The following is a 17,779-nucleotide window of genomic DNA, read 5'->3' as shown; positions in this document are numbered from 1 at the left end:
TGTGTGTGTGTGTCTGTCTGTGTGTGTGTGTGTGTGTGTGTGTGTACGTGTGTGTGTGTGTGTGTGTGTCTCTTGTGTGTGTGTGTGTGTGTGTGTGTGTGTGTGTGTGTACGTGTGTGTGTGTGTCTGTCTCTCTGTGTGTGTGTGTCTGTGTGTGTGTGTACGTGTGTGTGTGTGTGTGTGTGTGTGTGTGTGTGTGTCTGTGTGTGTGTCTGTGTCTGTCTCTCTGTGTGTGTGTTGTGTACGTGTGTGTGTGTGTGTGTGTGTACGTGTGTGTGTGTGTATGTACGTGTGTGTACGTGTGTGTGTGTGCGTACGTGTGTGTGTGGGTGGGTGACATCCCCCCCCCCCCCCCCCCCCCCCGATGCACGAGCTGATCGCCTTGACGCCGAGGGCCTGAAAGCCGCTGGCCACGGGAGTCAACAGGGGCTCGAGACCCACGACCGAGGAAGAACTAAAGGAAGAGACTTGAACTTTATTTCACCTTCCATCACAGTAGGAGTCACTGTGGTGGATGTTCATGTTAAAATATGTTTTTGACCAATTCTCGTATGTTGCAAAACATACTTGGCGAATAAATCTGATTCTGATTCTGATTCTCTCTCCCACTGACAGAGTACCTGAACTACGAGGACGGCAAGTTCTCCAAGAGCCGGGGTGTGGGGGTGTTCGGGGACATGGCACGGGAGACGGGGATCGCAGCCGACGTCTGGCGCTTCTACCTCCTCTACGTCCGCCCGGAATCCCAGGACAGCACTTTCTCATGGAGCGACTTCATGCTGAAGAACAACAGCGAACTGCTCAACAACCTGGGCAACTTCATCAACAGGTGAGTGGGGCGGCACCTCCGGGTTCCATCCCCGCCACGGGTGCTGTCTGTGCGGAGTTTGCACGTTGTCCCCCCCGTGACCTGCGTGGGTTTTCTCCGGGTGCTCCGGTTTCCTCCCCTCTCCTCTCCTCCCCTCTCCTCTCCTTCCCTCTCTTTCCCTTCCCCGCTCCTCAGTGCTAGCTGGTTGACACAGACTCGTGTTTGACTTGAGGATTTGTAGGTTAACACAATCCAACACACACTAGGGACAATTTTTACATTTACCAAGCCAATTAACCTTCAAACCCGCCTCTAGTGTGCCCAATCCCTTAATAATCTTATATGTTTCTATAAGATTCCCTCTCATCCCTCTAAACTCCAGAGTGTACAAGCCCAGCCGATCCATTCTCTCAGCATATGACAGTCCCGCCATCCCGGGAATTAACCTGGTGAACTAACACTTTAACAGCCCTATCTAGCTCTCTCTTGAAAGCATCCAGAGAACCGGCCTCCACCGCCCTCTGGGCCAGAGAATTCCAGAGACCCACAACTCTCTGGGTGGAAAAGTGTTTCCTCGTCTCCGTTCTAAATGGCCGACCACTTATTCTAAAACTGTGTGTGGCCCCTGGTTCTGGACTCCCCCAACATCGGGAACATGTCTCCTGCCTCTAGCGTGTCCAAACCCTTAATAATCTTGTTTAAGAAAGAACTGCAGATGCTGGAAAATCGAAGGTACACAAAAAAGCTGGAGAAACTCAGCGGGTGCAGTAACATCTATGGAGCGAAGGAAATAGGCAACGTTTCGGCCCGAAACGTTGCCTATTTCCTTCGCTCCATAGATGCTCCATAGATCCATTCTCCTGCTTTTTTGTGTACCCTTAATAATCTTGTATGTTTCAATAAGATACCCTATCATCCTTCTAAACTCCAGAGTGTACAAGCCCAGCCGCTCCATTCTCTCAACATATGACAGTCCCGCCATCCCAGGAATTAACTTGGTGAACCTACGCTGGGCTCCCTCAATAGCAAGAATGTCCTTCCTCAAATTAGGGGACCAAAACTGCACACAATACTCCAGGTGTGGTCTCACTAGGGCCCTGTACAACTGCAGAATCGACCTCTTTGCTCCTGTACTCAACTCCTCTTGTTATCTCTTGAGTGTCGAGGGGCGTGTGTGTGAGTCGCTGTTTCTCGTTTCACCCCCCCCAGGGCGGGCATGTTCGTGGGGAGGTTTTTCGAAGGGAAGGTTCCGGAGATGAATCTGACCCTGGAGGACAAGAGGCTGCTGGCCCAGGTCACCTGGCAGCTACAACAGTACCATGCGTACCTGGAGAAAGTGCGGTGAGTGAGGAGGGAGGAGAGACGGAGGAGGGGAGCGAGAGAGGGAGAAAGGAGAGAGGGGAGGAGGAGGGGAGCGAGGGTGGAAGAGAGGGAGGAGGGGAGAGGAGTGGGGGAGGGAGAGGAGGAGGGAGGGGAATGAAGGGGAGGGAGGAGGCGGCGAAAGGAGGGGAGGGGGGCGTGGAGAGATGGGAAGGGGTGATGAGGGAGAAGATGGAGAAGAGAGGGGAGGGGGGAATGATAGGGAAGAGAAGGTGAGGGAGAGGAGGGACAAGAGGGAGAGGGGGCATGGAGGGGGGAGAGGAGGGTGAGAGGGGAGAGGAGGAACCTCCAGCGTTACAAGGTCTATCTGGAGAAGGTTTGGCGAGCGGAGGGGAGAGAGGGAGGGGGGAGAGGGAAGGAACTGCACCCCAATATTTTTTACTGGAACTGACGAGGGTGAATCTTTCCCCTCCAGGATTCGCGATGCCCTGCGCTGCATCCTCAGTATATCTCGCTACGGGAACCAGTACATTCAGATCAACGAGCCCTGGAGACTGATCAAGGGCGGCGCTGCGGACAAGTGAGATGCTTTTCCCCCAACCACCCCGCGACACCGAAACAACCCCTTTCATCATTTACTATGTAAACAGCAAGACGTCACGCCGCACGTCTGGCCTCCTGCCACAGGGTGGCGCCACTGGCTGCCGCGAGTGGGCCGTTTGCCTCAAAGATCCCCTAGCGGAACAAGATGGTCTACTCGATGGAAAAGACGTAGTACGGTGACGGGCAGAATCATGGGGTAATATTCGGCCCCCATTTCCGTAACCGGCTTCCAGTCTCCGCACCAAAGATCCCATAGGATAATAGTGCGGAGACGGAAGCCGGTTACGGAAACATCATCGTAAAAAATAAAAGGTCTTCTCCTCATTTTCAGAATTTTAATTTATTAACACAAAGTGTTCCCCCGCAACGTTAATTACACTGCGGGTCGGGTCGGGTTACTAAAATGGCCGACGTTCCGCTCCATTCCGTACTACACGTCAGCCCATTGCATTTAGCAGGAGTGGTCTATCTTGCTAAGGAGTGGTCTATAGGATCTTTGGTTTGGCTCTCCTTCCCTTCCCCTCTCTCCCTCCCTCCTCCCTCTCCCTCCCTCTCCCATCCTCCCTGCCCCTCCCTCTCTCTCTCCTTCCCTCTACCCCCCTCCTTATCTCCCTGCCCTTCCCTCTACCCCCCTCCCTCCCTCTTCCCCCTCTCTCTCCCCTTTCTCCCTCTCCTCCCCCCCCCTCTCTCGGTGTACAAGGTGGAAATTGAGGGGGAGTGACGAGAAGGGAGTAATTGTTGTTCTTTATCCACCCCCCCTCTCTCTCCCCCCCCCTCTCTCCCCCTCACCCCTCTCCTCTTTCTCCCCCTCTCCTCTCTCTTCTCCCCCTCCCCACTCTTTCCTCCCCCCCCCCCCCCCCTCTCTCTCCCCCCCCCCTCTGTTGCCCCCCCCCCCCCCCCCTCTCTCTCTTGCCCCCCTCCTCTCTCTCCCCCCGCTACAGGCAGCGAGCAGGTACAGTGACGGGTGTCAGCATCAACGTGGCCTGCCTGCTCTCTGTGCTGGTGCAGCCCTACATGCCGGCCACCAGCGCCACCATCCAGCGGCAACTCCGAGCCCCCAGAGAGTGCAACGTACTGCCCGACATGTTCGTCTGCTTCCTGCCGCCCGGCCACCTCGTGGGAAACGTATGTCGGGGGAGAGGGATGTGTGTGTGTGACTGTGTGTGTGTGTGATCGGGGTAGGGTGTGAGAGAGCTGTGTATGTGTGTAATATAGAGGGGAAGAGAGAGGGATGAATATATATGTATATAGGGAGGGGAGGGACAGAGAGGGAAGGGGGGGGGTGGAGGGAGGGTGGGTGGGTGATGGAGGGAGTTTCAGGGCTGGGGAGAGAGCTATGTGGATATATGTATGTGAGTGAGTGAGTGTGAGAGAGGGGGGGGGAAGAGGGAGCTTCACTCAATCCAGATGTTAAAACGTGGTAACTTTGTCTCTCCAGATCACCCCGCTGTTCCAGAAATTAGACACACAACGGATGGATGAACTGCGGACAAAATACAGTGGTCAGAAAGTACGTCTCTGTCACCCCCGCCCCTCCGCCCCGCCACTGGGTGTTGAGTATAGGAGCAGAGAGGTCCTTCTGCAGGGCCCTGCTGAGACCACACCTGGAGTATTGTGCGCAGTTTTGGTCCCCTAATTTGAGGAAGGACATTCTTGCTATTGAGGGAGCCCAGCGTAGGTTCACCAGGTTAATTCCCGGGATGGCGGGACTGTCATATGCTGAGAGAATGGAGCGGCTGGGCTTGTACACTCTGGAGTTTAGAAGGATGAGAGGAGATCTCATTGAAACATATAAGATTGTTAAGGGTTTGGACACGCTAGAGGCAGGAAACATGTTCCCGATGTTGGGGGAGTCCAGAACCAGGGGCCACACACACAGTTTAAGAATAAGGGGTCGGCCATTTAGAACAGAGACGAGGAAACACTTTTCCACCCAGAGAGTTGTGAGTCTGTGGAATTCTCTGCCTCAGAGGGCGGTGGAGGCCGGTTCTCTGGATGTTTTCAAGAGAGAGCTAGATAGGGCTCTTAAAGTCTGGGGATATGGGGAGAAGGCAGGAACGGGGTACTGATTGGGGATGATCAGCCATGATCACATTGAATAGCGGTGCTGGCTCGAAGGGCCGAATGGCCTCCTCCTGCACCTATTGTCTGTTTTTTTACTTCTATGTCTGATGCCTCCTCCTCTCCTTTCAGCCTTGCCCAGCTACCACTGTGGACACTGGGGTAAAATCAGCTTCTCAGCCCCCTCTGCAGACTAAAGCGGAAATTGAAGAGCTGATTAGACAGCAGGTGAGAACAGGCAGCAGTTTACAGGGCAGAAACAGGCCCTTCGGCCCACCGAGTCCGTGCCGACCAGCGATCCCCTGTGACCTGCATGGGTTTTCTCCGGGCGCTCTGGTTTCCTCCCCACACTCCAAAGACGTGCGGGTTTGTAGGTAAATTGGCTTGGTGTATATGTAAAAATTGTCCCTAGTGTGTATAGGATAGTGTTAGTGTGCGGGGATCGCTGGTCGGCACGGACTTGGTGGGCCGAAGGGCCTGTTTCCACGCTGTATCTCTAAACTAAACTAAAATTTACATGGTTAACATAATATCTGTTTCTCCATTCCCTCTCCCCTCCTTGTCCCTTTCCCCTCTTCCTCTCCCCTCCTTCATTCCCTCTCTTCATTCATATCTCCCCTTCCTCTCATCTTCCCTCTTCCTCTCCCCTCTCCCCCTCCTCTCCATCATCCCTCTCCTCTCTCCCCCTTTTTCCCTCCCTTATCCCCCTCTCCCCCTCCTCATCTCTCCCCCCTCCTCCTCTCTCTCTCCCCCTCTCCCTTCCAGGGTAATCGAGTCCGTGAGCTGAAGACACAGCGAACGGCCAAGACGGTTTTGGCGGGCGAGATCTCCCTGTTGCTCGATCTGAAGAATCGTCTCGAGTTAGTAACGGCAGGCCAGGGGTGAGAGACAGACACACACACACTCGCTCAGGGACAGGGAGAGAGACATACACACACACATAGACACACACTCACTCAGGGAGAGGGGAGAGAGACACACACACATAGACGCATGCACATACAGAAACACACACATAGAGACACACAATCACCCAGGAACAGGGTGAGACACACACTGACAGACACACACACACATACAGACACACACACACATATAGACGCGCACACATACAGACACACACACCTACACAGTGACACACACACACAGACATATACAGAGAGAGACACACATACAGACAGACAGTGACACACACACACACAGAAGGTAGACTAGTGCTGGAGAAACGTCTTCAGACTGAAGGGTTTCGGCTCAAAACGTTGCCTATTTCCTTTGCTCCATAGATGTTGCTGCACCCGCTGAGTTTCTTCAGCATTTCTGTCTACCTTCGATTTTCCAGTATCTGCAGTTCCTTCTTAAACACACACACACACACACACACACAACCCCTCACCCACCCCCACAAAAAGACACAGAGAGTCCACGAACGGCCACGCCAACATGTAGTACAACTTCTCTACACATCTTCCAGCCCCACAGTTGCGAAGAACGACAGCAATTTCGTACATGGGTGTGAACATTTATTTTAATAAATTATGTGCAATGTTTAGAGCAACAGATAACGTTGAAATTGTGATCATTCGTAACAAAGAGACATTCGTCTCACACACAACAATATTGACCCAAGTCTGAAGAAGGGTTTCGACCCGAAACATCACCTGTTCCGTCTCTCCAGAGATGCTGCATGTCTGACCCGCTGAGTTACTCCAGCACTTTCAACCTGTCCACGTTCTCCACAGAGATGCAGCTTGTCTGACCCGCTGAGTTACTCCAACACTTTAGGATGTGCCGGCTCTGGAGAGGGTCCAGAGGAGGTTTTACAAGAACAGATCCCAGGAATGAGTGGGTTAACGTACGATGAGCATTTGTCGGCGCTGGGCCTGTACTCGCTGGAGTTTAGAAGAATGAGGGGGGTTCATTGAAATGTACAGAATAGTGAAAGGCCTGGATAGAGTGGATGTGGAGAGGAATGTTTCCACTAGTGGGAGAGTCTAGGGCCAGAGGGCACTGCCTCAGAATTAAAGGACTTCCTTTAGGAAGGAGATGAGGAATTTCTTTAGTCAGAGGGTGGTGAATCTGTGGGAATTGCTGGAGCAACTGGAGGAAAGACACACAAAATGCTGGAGTAACTCAGCAGGTCAGACATGCAGCATCTCTGGAGAACGTGGATGGTGATGTTTTGGGTCGGGACCCTTCAGACTGATTTATTACAGAATATTTATTACTAGTACACAATACAATTCTTCAACATTAATAGTAAACGATGATTTAGTTGCAATTATCTGATGGTGTCAGTATATTTTACAAGACACTGCGAACTTTAGTCGGAGCTAGCAAACACAAGCACTTAACAGTGAAGAATATACAATGGTGTAACGATGGTGCAGCGGTAGAGTTGCTGCCTCACGGCACCAGAGACCCGGGTTCCATCCCGACTACGGGTGCTGTCTGTACAGAGTTTGTGCACGTGGACCTGCGTGGGTTTTCTCCGGGCGCTCCGGTTTCCGCCCGCACTCCAAACATGTGCGGGTTTGTAGGTTAATTGACTTCTGGTAAAATTGTAAATTGTCCCCCAGTGTGTGTATGTGTGGGATAGTGTTAATGTGCGGGGATCGCTGGTCGGCACGGACTCGGTGGGCCGAAGGGCCTGTTTCCGCGCTGTATCTCTAAACTAAACTAGTGTGTGAACGGGCGATCGCTGGTCGGCACGGACTTGATGGGCTGAAGGGCCTGTTTCCGCGCTGTATCTCAGAAACATAGAGAATTGGTGCAGGAGTTGGCCATTCGGCCCTTTGAGCAAGCATGTTTGAGAAAGAACTGCAGATGCTGGAAAAATCTACCGTAGACAAAAATGCTGGAGAAACTCAGCGGGTGAGGCAGCATCTATGGAGCAAAGGAATAGGTGACGTTTCAGGTCGAGACCCTTCTTCGAAAGGTCACCTATTTCCTTCGCTCCGTAGATGCTGCCTCACCCGCTGAGTTTCTCCAGCATTCCTGTCTGCCTTCCGCCATTCACTGTGATCACGGCTGATCATCCACAATCAGTACCCCGTTCCTGCCTTCTCCCCATATCCCCGTAAAATGTTCCCGATGTTGGGGGAGTCCAGAACCAGGGGCCATAGTTTAAGAATAGCCATTTAGAACAGAGATGAGGAAACACTTTTCCACCCTGAGAGTTGTGTGCAGTTTAGGTCTCCAAATTTGAGTAAGGACATTCTTGCTATTGAGGGAGCCCAGCGTAGGTTCACCAGGTTAATTCCCAGGATGGCGGGACTGTCATATGCTGAGCGAATGGAGCGGCTGGGCTTGTACACTCTGGAGATGAGAAGGATGAGAGGGCATCTCATTGAAACATATAAGATTATTAAGGGATTGGACACACTAGAGGCAGGAAACATGTTCCCGATGTTGGGGGAGTCCAGAACCAGGGGCCACACACACAGTTTAAGAATAAGAGGTCGGCCATTTAGAACGGAGACGAGGAAACACTTTACCACCAAGAGAGTTGTGAGTCTGTGGCCATTTAGGACTGAGATGAGGAGAAACATTTCCACCCAGATAGTTGTGAATCTGTGGGAATTCTCTGCCTCAGAAGGCGGTGGAGGCCGGTTCACTAATTGATCTAAACTAATTTATTCCTCTTCACATACCTAAAGAAGCTTTGACTATCCTCCTTTATATTCTTGGCTAGCTTACCTTCGCACCTCATCTTTTCTCCACGGATACTTTCAAGATAGAGTTAGATAGGGCTCTTAAAGATAGTGGAGTCAGGGGATATGGGGAGGAGGCAGGAACGGGGTACTGATTGGGGTGATCAGCCATGATCACAGTGAATGGTGGTGCTGGCTCGAAGGGCCAAATGGCCTGCTCCTGCACCAAATTTTATGTGGGGGGGGGGGGGGGGGGGGGGGGGGTAAGGAAGTCAAGAGACCGTTTGCCCATCTACTCCCTGCTAGCCCCTGGGAGGGGGAGGAAGGAATTGTCAGCTAGAGTTCACCACACGCTCGATGAGAAGCCTCCGCGTGTCCTGGACCTGGCGGGCCAGCTCCTCGATCCGAGCTCGGAGCCTCTGGTTCTCCCGTTCCAGTTCCTCCGCTCTCCCCTCCCCCTCCCCCTCCTCCTCCACCTCCTCCCTACGCCTCTTCCCCCTCCTCGCCTGACGGGCTGGAGAGGGAGGGGGACGAGATTCCCTTGATCCGTTCACTGGAAGCGCCGTCGAATTTCCGGCCGGCATTCCCGGCGAAACTCCGCGGAATTCCCGTCGATCCTGTGAGGGGAAAAATATGGGGGTTAGTGTTACATAGAAACATAGACAATAGGTGCAGGAGTAGGCCATTCGGCCCTTCGAGCCTGCACCGCCATTAAATATGATCATGGCTGATCATCCAACTCAGTATCCTGTACCTGCCTTCTCTCCATACCCCCTGATCCCCTTAGCCACATGGGCCACATCTAACTCCCTCTTAAATATAGCCAATGAACTGGCCTCAACTACCCTCTGTGGCAGAGAGTTCCACAGATTCACCGCTCTCTGTGTGAAAAAAGTTCTTCTCATCTCGGTCCTTAAAGACTTCCCCCTTATCCTTAAACTGTGACCCCTTGTTCTGGACTTCCCCAACATCGGGAACAATCTTCCTGCATCTAGCCTGTCCAACCCCTTAAGAATTTTGTAAGTTTCTATAAGATCCCCCCTCAATCTTCTAAATTCTAGCGAGTACAAGCCGAGTCTATCCAGTCTTTCTTCATATGAAAGTCCTGACATCCCAGGTATCAGTCTGGTGAACGTTTCCACCCAGAAAGATAATACAGGCGTTGGTCTACAGTAGACCCAGAATATGGAGCAGCACCCAAAGGTGGGCTGCCAATACACAGCTCAATGCAAGAGCTTGATGTACCCCATAGAGGGACCAAAAAGCGTAGGCCTATCAGAGCCATCGCATGTAATACCTGATATGGAAATCCAGGTGAAACCCATTATGAGGAGGAATATCCAGAATACTCTGATAACGAATCAGTTGAGGACCAGAGCCAATGCAAAAAAGAAAAGTGCCAGGGCTGGCCCAAACGTTCTCTAGTCCCAGAAACAAGGGACAACCTCTATCAGAGGAGATAGCAGAGAGTATAAATTACCTGCTTTCCCATCAGTTGGAAGACCAACGATGGAGGAAATTGTGAACAAATATAAAATCCCGCGGAACTGCTCGGTTAGGAGTTCCAGCTGTTAACAAAGAAGTGTGGAATTATATGGGCACTGCAGTAAGAGCTCAAGAAATGAGATTACAGCGGGTATTAAAATTAATGTGGTCAAGCATTACGGCATTTGCCAGAGATCTGGAAGAAGGAAATGTGACAAGGTCACAACAGGATGTGATGGGAATGATGTGTAATGCACATTTTTGGAGTAAGTCTGTGATAAGACCTAACATACATCCTAAGTTTGCAGGGCTTTGTAAACCATCTAATCTATAATTGCCACACTTACTGTTTGGAGTGGTGCTTGCCACAAAACTGAAGGTTCTCAACAAAGAATCAATAACCATCGGGATGATGAGGCCACCGATGTTTGGCAGCATAGCTAGAAGGCAATATCCATACTGAAGGGGAACTGAATACAACCCCAGGACGTGGAGAACATGGTATTCCCACAAGGGGCAAGGTACAAAAAGTGATACCGGTAAACCCTGAAGTAGGTGGTTCTGGTTCTGAAAGAATATCAGATGTGTCCTACTTACAAATTGGGGGTAGGTTACAATTCTTTTTAAAAGAATAGAAACTAATAACATCTGATGCATATATACTGTGCAGTATAATTAGGTTTAGAATTGAATTTTAACCGAATGAAATTCCCCTACTCAACATATTCCAAAAGGTATTCAATTTTCTCTAAAGAAGAGATTAGAAAAATTCAAATAGAAATTGATATTTTGAGTAAAAAAGGGGTAATAGAGAAAACAACTTATAAAAAAAGCTCACAAATCTCAAACCTTTTGTACAGTATAAACATTTCAAAATGGAGATTTTACTAATGCTTTGCAATTAATTTCAACAGAATGCTATATGGCAAGCATACATCTCCAAGATAAAGATCGTAGATATTTCAAATTTGTCTGGATGACTAAATTGTGGCAATTCAAAGCATTGCCTAATGTGTTAACTTCAGCTCCTAGATTGTTTACAGAACTGCTGAAACCAATCTTAGCATTGTTAAGAGCTCAAGGCCATTTGATAATGGCTTATTTGGATGACATGTTATTGTGGGAGACACTGAAGACATGGCAACAAGCCTCAGTTTTAAAAGTTAAACTTACATTTCAATAACTGGGCTTTGTGATTCACCGAGAGAAATCCAGACTGACACAGAACAAAATAATTGATTACTTGGCGTTCACTATTAATTCAGAACATGAGACAGTGAACTTACCCAAGGACAAAATGTTGCAAGTGATTATGGGTTGTAAGGAGCTAATTGCAGCAAACAACCATCAATCAGGCAAGTAGCAAGTCTAATTGGCAAGTTAATTGCTTCATTTCCAGCTGTTTAGATTGGACCACTGCATTATCAGCAGCTGCAGTGAGCAAAGATATCAGTATTGGGAAGACATGCTGGACATTTCGATAGGCCAATGCAACTAACTAACTAACACAGCAATTGAGGATATAAAATGGTGGATTAAAAATGTGGATTACTCTTACAGGAAAATTCTGATTGAATCACCAGCTACCATTTTACAAACAGATGCAAGTGCACTGGGATGGGGAGCTGCGGATGCCATCTCAAGCTGTGGAGATAGATGGAATGCAGAGGAATTTGCTCGAGACGCATGGCATTAATTAGCTTGAATTACTAAGTTATTGCATGGGTTGAAAGCCCTTTGCCAAAAGGTACAAAATTTGCATGTACAGGTTCAGATTGACAACACTACGGCCGTGACACATGTCAATCACATGGGTAGAATGAAGTCGGAAACATATGACAGATTGGCAAACATGATTTGGCACTGGTTCATTGAGAAAGATATTTGGCTTTCTGCAATTTGCCTACCAGGTAAATTCAACATAATTGCAGATACTAGGTCAAGAAATTTCAATGACAACACAGAATGGATGTTAAATCGTGACATTTTCCACAAAATTGTGAAAACATTTGGGAAACACCCATTTGGGCAGATGAGTTTACGTTAAATTGGGGTGGAATGTTTGTATGCATTTCCTCCCTTTTGTCTCATCAATAGGTGTCTGCAGAAGATCAAACAAGATTATGCTTCAGGATTGTTGGTGGTTCCAGATTGGCCCACACAAACATGGTATCCATTAGGGTTAAACATGGTGACTGAACCCATTATGGATGTGTTTAGACAAGAAAACCTACTTGTGCACCTGGAACGGGTGAATGTCATCCTTTACATGATCGTATTGATTTATTGATTTGCAGATTCTAACAAGTACCTAGAAGCAGTACATTTCTTACATTAAGAAATGGGAACAGTTTCTTCAACACAAAATATTCTTACCACACTGCAGATGCTTCAGATGTTGTAGAAATTTGTCAAAATTACATTTTGATGATAATTTAAGATATAGTGTGATCAACACAGCAAGGAATGCTTTGTCGGCATACTTATCGAGACCATCGGAACATCGAGTTCTAGGATCACATCCTTTGACTTGTAGTTACATGAAGGGCATCTTTAATGCTACTTAGGGATTGGGATCCCATCTCAAATTTGTCGTTAGACAAAATTATGATAAAAGCAGTCATGTTAATGGCTTTAGTATCAGCTCAAAGAGTACAAACATTACACAAGTTAAGGATAGACAGAATGGGAATGTAAACAGAGGAAATTACATTCTATGTCTATGACCTGCTAAAACAGAGCAGACCAGGAGCCTCGGTGTGTAAATTGATGTTCAGCTTATCCTGCAGATCAAAGACTTTGTGTAGTTACTTATTTAAAATACTACATTGAGACCAAACATCTTACCGGTGTAGAATCTGGATTATTCATCAGCCATAAAGCCACACAGAAAAGTGACAACACAAACAATTTCAAGATGGCTGAAGAAGGTGCTATTGGATGCAGGAATTGATACTGACAAATTTAAACCTCATTCCACCAGGGCAGCAGCAACATTGGCGGCCAAGGATTTGGACGTTCCAATAGACCATATCCTTGCGGCTGCAGGTTGGGAAAATGAGAGGATGTTGCACAAGTATTATCACAAAGAAATCGCAGACCCTGGTGTATTTGGTGGTACTATTTTGTATTCAGTATTAAATGTCTCTAGAGATTAAAATGGGACATAATGTTTTACCACAAAATAAACCATTAATTAATTAAACATGTGTGATGGTTTGCATGTCATTGACTGTTTCCACTCATAGAGTCGAGCAAAATGCAGTGATACGCCGGAACCCAATCTACGGCCTGAAATCACAGAGCTTTAAAATCTTCACGTAGTCACGCACGTGACTCCGAAGTAAAATAGTAAGATTAAACGAGAACTTACCAGTTTGAAGTTTGATCTTTATTTTATGAGGAGGAACGTCGAGGGTCTATGTGCCCTCCGCTCCCACCCTAATAAGATCAAAGGTGAGTTAAGTTTGTATCACGTAGCTTACTATTATGCTTCGGAGTATATTATCTGTGATTTCACACCGCTGCTCTGAAGTTTGACACGCGTGCGCCTGGCCGGCCTTCTTCACGTAGTCCCTCGACGTAACTCCTCATAAAATAAAGATCAAACTTCAAACTGGTAAGTTCTCATTTAATCTTACTATTATTAAGGGTTTGGACACGCTAGAGGCAGGAAACATGTTCCCGATGTTGGGGGAGTCCAGAACCAGGGGCCACACAGTTTAAGAATAAGTGGTCGGCCATTTAGAACGGAGACGAGGAAACACTTTTTCTCACCGAGAGTGGTGAGTCTGTGGAATTCTCTGCCTCAGAGGGCGGTGGAGGCCGATTCTCTGGATACTTTCAAGAGAGAGCTAGATAGGGCTCTTAAAGATAGTGGAGTCATGGGATATGGGGAGAAGGCAGGAACGGGGTACTGATTGTGGATGATCAGTGAATGGCGGTGCTGGCTGGAGAGAGGGAGAGGGGGGGGGGGGAGAGGAGAGAAAGGGGAAAGGGGGAGAGAGAGGGGGGAAAAGAAAGAGGGAGAGGGGGAGGAGAGAAAGGGGGGGGAAGAGAGTGAGGAGGAGAGAGGGGGAAAGGGAGGAGGGAGCCAGGTGAGCAAGCGGGTGGGCGATGTGACTCGCAGCCCGTGAACACATCGTGCAGCCAATTGTCATGTCATCAGCCAGAGGCGGCCGAATTTCTAAGCTATTTTAGTTTTTTGAACATTTTGATTAATAACTGGAGAAATAAAGCACAAATATTTCAGATAAGGCGATTTTTGACTTCACGGGATAAATCTCTACAGGAATATGTAAAAATTTTACCATTAGAATGTCGTTTTTTCGAGCAGATGTGATTACACACACACACACAGCCAAGATCAGAGTTTTAATAGTTACTAGACCAAGTGCAGACCCGTTGGGTGTTCCCCCAACGCGCGTTTGCGGGGGTGGGGGGTGCGGGGCAGCATGCGGTGTCACACACACTAACCACCCCCCTTGATATTATATTAATATTAATTAGCTCCTTTTACCTTATTACCCCAATGAATGGTGGTGCTGGCTCGAAGGGCCAAATGGTCTCCTCCTGCACCTATTTTCTATGTAACCGCCCTATCCACTGATGCATAGCCCCCAACTCGCAGGCGCGTCTAGAGAGGGGGGGGGGGGGGGTAAGAGAGTGAGGGCAGAGAGAATGGGGAGAGACAGAGAGAGAGGGGCAGAGACAGAAGGGCAAGAGACAGAGGGAGAGGAGGAGCGGGAGATTGGTTGAGGGTGGGGGAGGAGGGGAGAGAGAGGAAGTTTTGTGAGCAATTTTCAAAATCTGGGGAAATAATTGACCAAATCTAGAGAGGAGTGGATTTCTGAAATCATAAGTTAAATCCCTAGCGAAATATGTAAAAATCACCACATTTTTGTGTCTGGTTTTCGAGGAGATACGTTTCAAAGGCAAAATGACACACACACACACACAGAGTTTTAAAAGTATACTAGACCAAGTGCAGACCCGTTGGGTCTGTTCCCCGAACGTGCGGTTGCGGGGGGGTGTGGCATGTGGCATCACACACACTAACTACCCCCCTTGATATATTATTATTAATTTGCTCCTTTTACCCCATAACCGCCCTATCCACTGATGCATAGCCCCCAACTCGCAGGCGGGTCTAGAGAGGAAGGGGGGGTAAGAGAGTGAGGGCAGAGAATGGGGAAAGACAGAAGGGCAAGAGACAGAGGGAGAGGGGGGGGGGGGGCTGGAGGGGGAGAGGAAGGAGGGTGGTTGAGGGGGGGGAGAGAAGTTTTGTGAGCAATTTTATTCAAAATCCTGGGAAATAATTGACCAAATCTAGAGAGGGGTGCATTTATGAAATCATAAGTTAAATCCCTACTGGAATATGTAAAAATCTCCGCGTTTCTGCGTCTGGTTTTTGAGGAGATACGTTTCAAAGGCAAAATGACACACACACAGACGCAGAGTTTTAAAAGTGTACAGATAGATATAAGATTGTCTATTGTCTCCCCCTACCAGAGATTGTTCAGGGTTCTCAGGGTGATCTTCCAGGAGTCTTTCCAAGTCGTCTAGAGACAAAATGCATGGACATTCTTCCACCTTCTCCGTCCCACCACGCCAGGGGCCAAGGAGATGTTCTAGGTCATCGAGCAGGGAGAGGTCAGGCTTGGACGGGTCTGGCGGAGGTGGAGATGGGATGGGGGAGAAAGGGGTGAGGAGGCTGTCGATGTCTTCCAGCCAAGACTCCATGTCAGCTCCCAGTAGCAACGGACTTCTCGAAGAGTTGGTGTCCTTCATCCCGCACAGAATCTGGTGGTCGCCTGCAAGAAATTGGGAAGACGTCTAGATTCAAGAGTCAAGAAATTCAAAAAAGGATTTGAGTATAGGAGCAGGGAGGTTCTACTGCAGTTGTACAGGGTCTTGGTGAGACCACACCTGGAGTATTGCGTACAGTTTTGGTCTCCTAATCTGAAGAAAGAGATTCTTGCCATAGAGGGAGTACAGAGAAGGTTCACCAGACTGATTCCTGGGATGTCAGGACTTTAATATGAAGAAAGACTGGATAGACTCGGCTTGTACTCGCTAGAATTTAGAAGATTGAGGGGGGATCTTATAGAAACTTACAAAATTCTTAAGGGGTTGGACAGGCTAGATGCAGGAAGATTGTTCCCGATGTTGGGGAAGTCCAGAACAAGGGGTCACAGTTTAAGGATAAGGGGAAAATCTTTTAGGACCTTTAGAAAAACATTTTTCACACGGAGAGTGGTGAATCTGTGGAATTCTCTGCCACAGAAGGTAGTTGAGGCCAGTTCATTGGCTATATTTAAGAGGGAGTTAGATGTGGCCCTTGTGGCTAAAGGGATCAGGGGGTATGGAGAGAAGGCAGGTACAGGATACTGAGTTGGATGATCAGCCATGATCATATTGAATGGCGAATGGTGCAGGCTCGAAGGGCCGAATGGCCACTCCTGCACCTAATTTCCATGTTTCTAAGAGTTTATTGTCATGTGTCCCAGATAGGACAATGAAATTCTTGCTTTGCTTCAGCACAACAGAATATAGTCGGCATGAATACAGAACAGATCAGTGTGTCCATATACCATTATATATATATATATACATACACACATGAATAAATAAACTGATAATGTGCAAATTACAGATAATGGGCTATTAATGTTCAGAGTTATGTCCGAGCCAGGTTTAATAGCCTGATGGCTGTGGGGAAGTAGCTATTCCTGAACCTGGAATTAGTGCAGGAAGGAACTGCAGATGCTGATTTACACCGAAGATAGGCACAAAGTGCTGGAGTAACTCAGCGGGTGAGACAGCATCTATGGAGCGAAGGAAATAGGCGACGTTTCGGGTCGAGACCCTTCCTACTTCAGGCTTTCATTGATAGATATTTTTAATGTTTCTTTGATACTTTTAACGATACATTCATTGATACTTTCAGCGATGCTCGGATCAAAATTGCCAATTAAAATTCACTCAATCGAGCTTTTTTCGAGGGGGAAACCTTTCCTCGGGGGGTTTGAAGGGTGCAGACTTACCGCGGCTCTGCATTGGTGAGGATGCAATGGTCGGGGGTGGTCTTGCTGCGGTTTTGGCGGAGAGAGCGAGGTTTTCATGTTGTTCATCTTGCTGTCGGCGGCTTGTTCTGATGCAAAGACGCGCGGAGGCTGCAGGCGGCCCCGGGACAGGGGGCGGTGATTGACAGCCGGCCGGATGATGCAATGCTCCTGCAATCCTCACAAAAAAACCCTCCCTTCCTTTCGCCTCTTTGCATCGGCCCTGCAGCCCCGCTGCAACTTTTACCCATTGCATTCGGAGCATTGCAGCCGCCTTCATCAACCCCCGGTGGAAAAAAAATGCATTTGTGCTTAAATTAAGAATATTGTGTGTGTTTTTGCAATGTAATGGCGGGCCCATTACGTCATCCCACTCTCCCTCTCGCTCCCCCCCCCGTCACGTGGAAGGGGGCGATTACGTCAGCGCGTTCCCATTCCTTTGTTTACGTCACCTGGGCTGGGGTTGCGTCATCTGGGAGGACCACAGACGCCCAGTGGGAGGACCACGAACTCGCCCCCTGTCGGTGGGAGGACCCCCCCCCAAGTGGGAGGACCACACACACACTCGCCCCCTGTCGGTGGGAAGACAAAGTGATCTAAAATTGCTGATTGTTGCATTTTTATCTCTTATTTCATCGTATTAATATTATTAATGTCAATATTATTGACGTTATTGTAACCGTAGAAATGTCAATGCAATGTTAATGTTGAGATAATAGTTGTTATGAATTAAATTAATAAGTTTAAGTAAGTTTAAGTAAGTTCATTGGCCAAGTATTCACATACAA

At 48.4% G+C, this 17,779-nt stretch overlaps 2 protein-coding genes across 2 annotated transcripts in view; one reads left to right on the top strand and one right to left on the bottom strand.

Moving 5' to 3' along the window:
- The window catches only part of mars1 (methionyl-tRNA synthetase 1), a gene marked incomplete at its 5' end in the record, with an annotated part of 13,663 nt that extends 7,309 nt beyond the window's left edge, over positions 1 to 6,354 (top strand). Inside the window, 7 exons of the mRNA XM_055631964.1 lie at positions 616 to 829; positions 2,018 to 2,149; positions 2,604 to 2,708; positions 3,673 to 3,856; positions 4,170 to 4,241; positions 4,925 to 5,020; positions 5,558 to 6,354. Of these exons, the coding sequence (XP_055487939.1) occupies positions 616 to 829; positions 2,018 to 2,149; positions 2,604 to 2,708; positions 3,673 to 3,856; positions 4,170 to 4,241; positions 4,925 to 5,020; positions 5,558 to 5,677 (923 nt within the window). The remainder of the gene's footprint in view (positions 1 to 615; positions 830 to 2,017; positions 2,150 to 2,603; positions 2,709 to 3,672; positions 3,857 to 4,169; positions 4,242 to 4,924; positions 5,021 to 5,557) is intronic.
- ddit3 (DNA-damage-inducible transcript 3) lies at positions 6,300 to 17,366 on the bottom strand. The gene is made up of 3 exons (XM_055631966.1): positions 16,974 to 17,366; positions 15,436 to 15,740; positions 6,300 to 9,059 (listed from the first exon to the last, which is right to left on the bottom strand). The coding sequence occupies exons 1-3, from the start codon at positions 17,350 to 17,352 to the stop codon at positions 8,775 to 8,777; spliced, it is 969 nt and encodes a 322-aa protein (XP_055487941.1). The 5' UTR covers positions 17,353 to 17,366; the 3' UTR covers positions 6,300 to 8,774.
- Positions 17,367 to 17,779: the final 413 nt, after the last annotated feature.

This window comes from Leucoraja erinacea, unplaced genomic scaffold, assembly GCF_028641065.1.
Source record: "Leucoraja erinacea ecotype New England unplaced genomic scaffold, Leri_hhj_1 Leri_980S, whole genome shotgun sequence".
Taxonomy (NCBI): domain Eukaryota; kingdom Metazoa; phylum Chordata; class Chondrichthyes; order Rajiformes; family Rajidae; genus Leucoraja; species Leucoraja erinaceus.
Note: the sequence above shows the minus strand (reverse complement) of the source record. Positions and strands in the feature narration are given on the sequence as shown.

What these genes read in the sequence shown, in the direction of transcription:
- ddit3 (XM_055631966.1), bottom strand. Translation starts at nt 17,352, where the DNA reads ATGGGCCCGCCATTACATTGCAAAAACACACACAATATTCTTAATTTA. An exon ending in CTCACCAATGCAGAGCCGCG is followed by an intron (nt 15,741 to 16,973) that starts GTAAGTCTGCAC and finishes AATTTCTTGCAG; the next exon opens with GCGACCACCAGATTCTGTGC. An exon ending in AGAACCCTGAACAATCTCTG is followed by an intron (nt 9,060 to 15,435) that starts GTAGGGGGAGAC and finishes TTCCCCTCACAG; the next exon opens with GATCGACGGGAATTCCGCGG.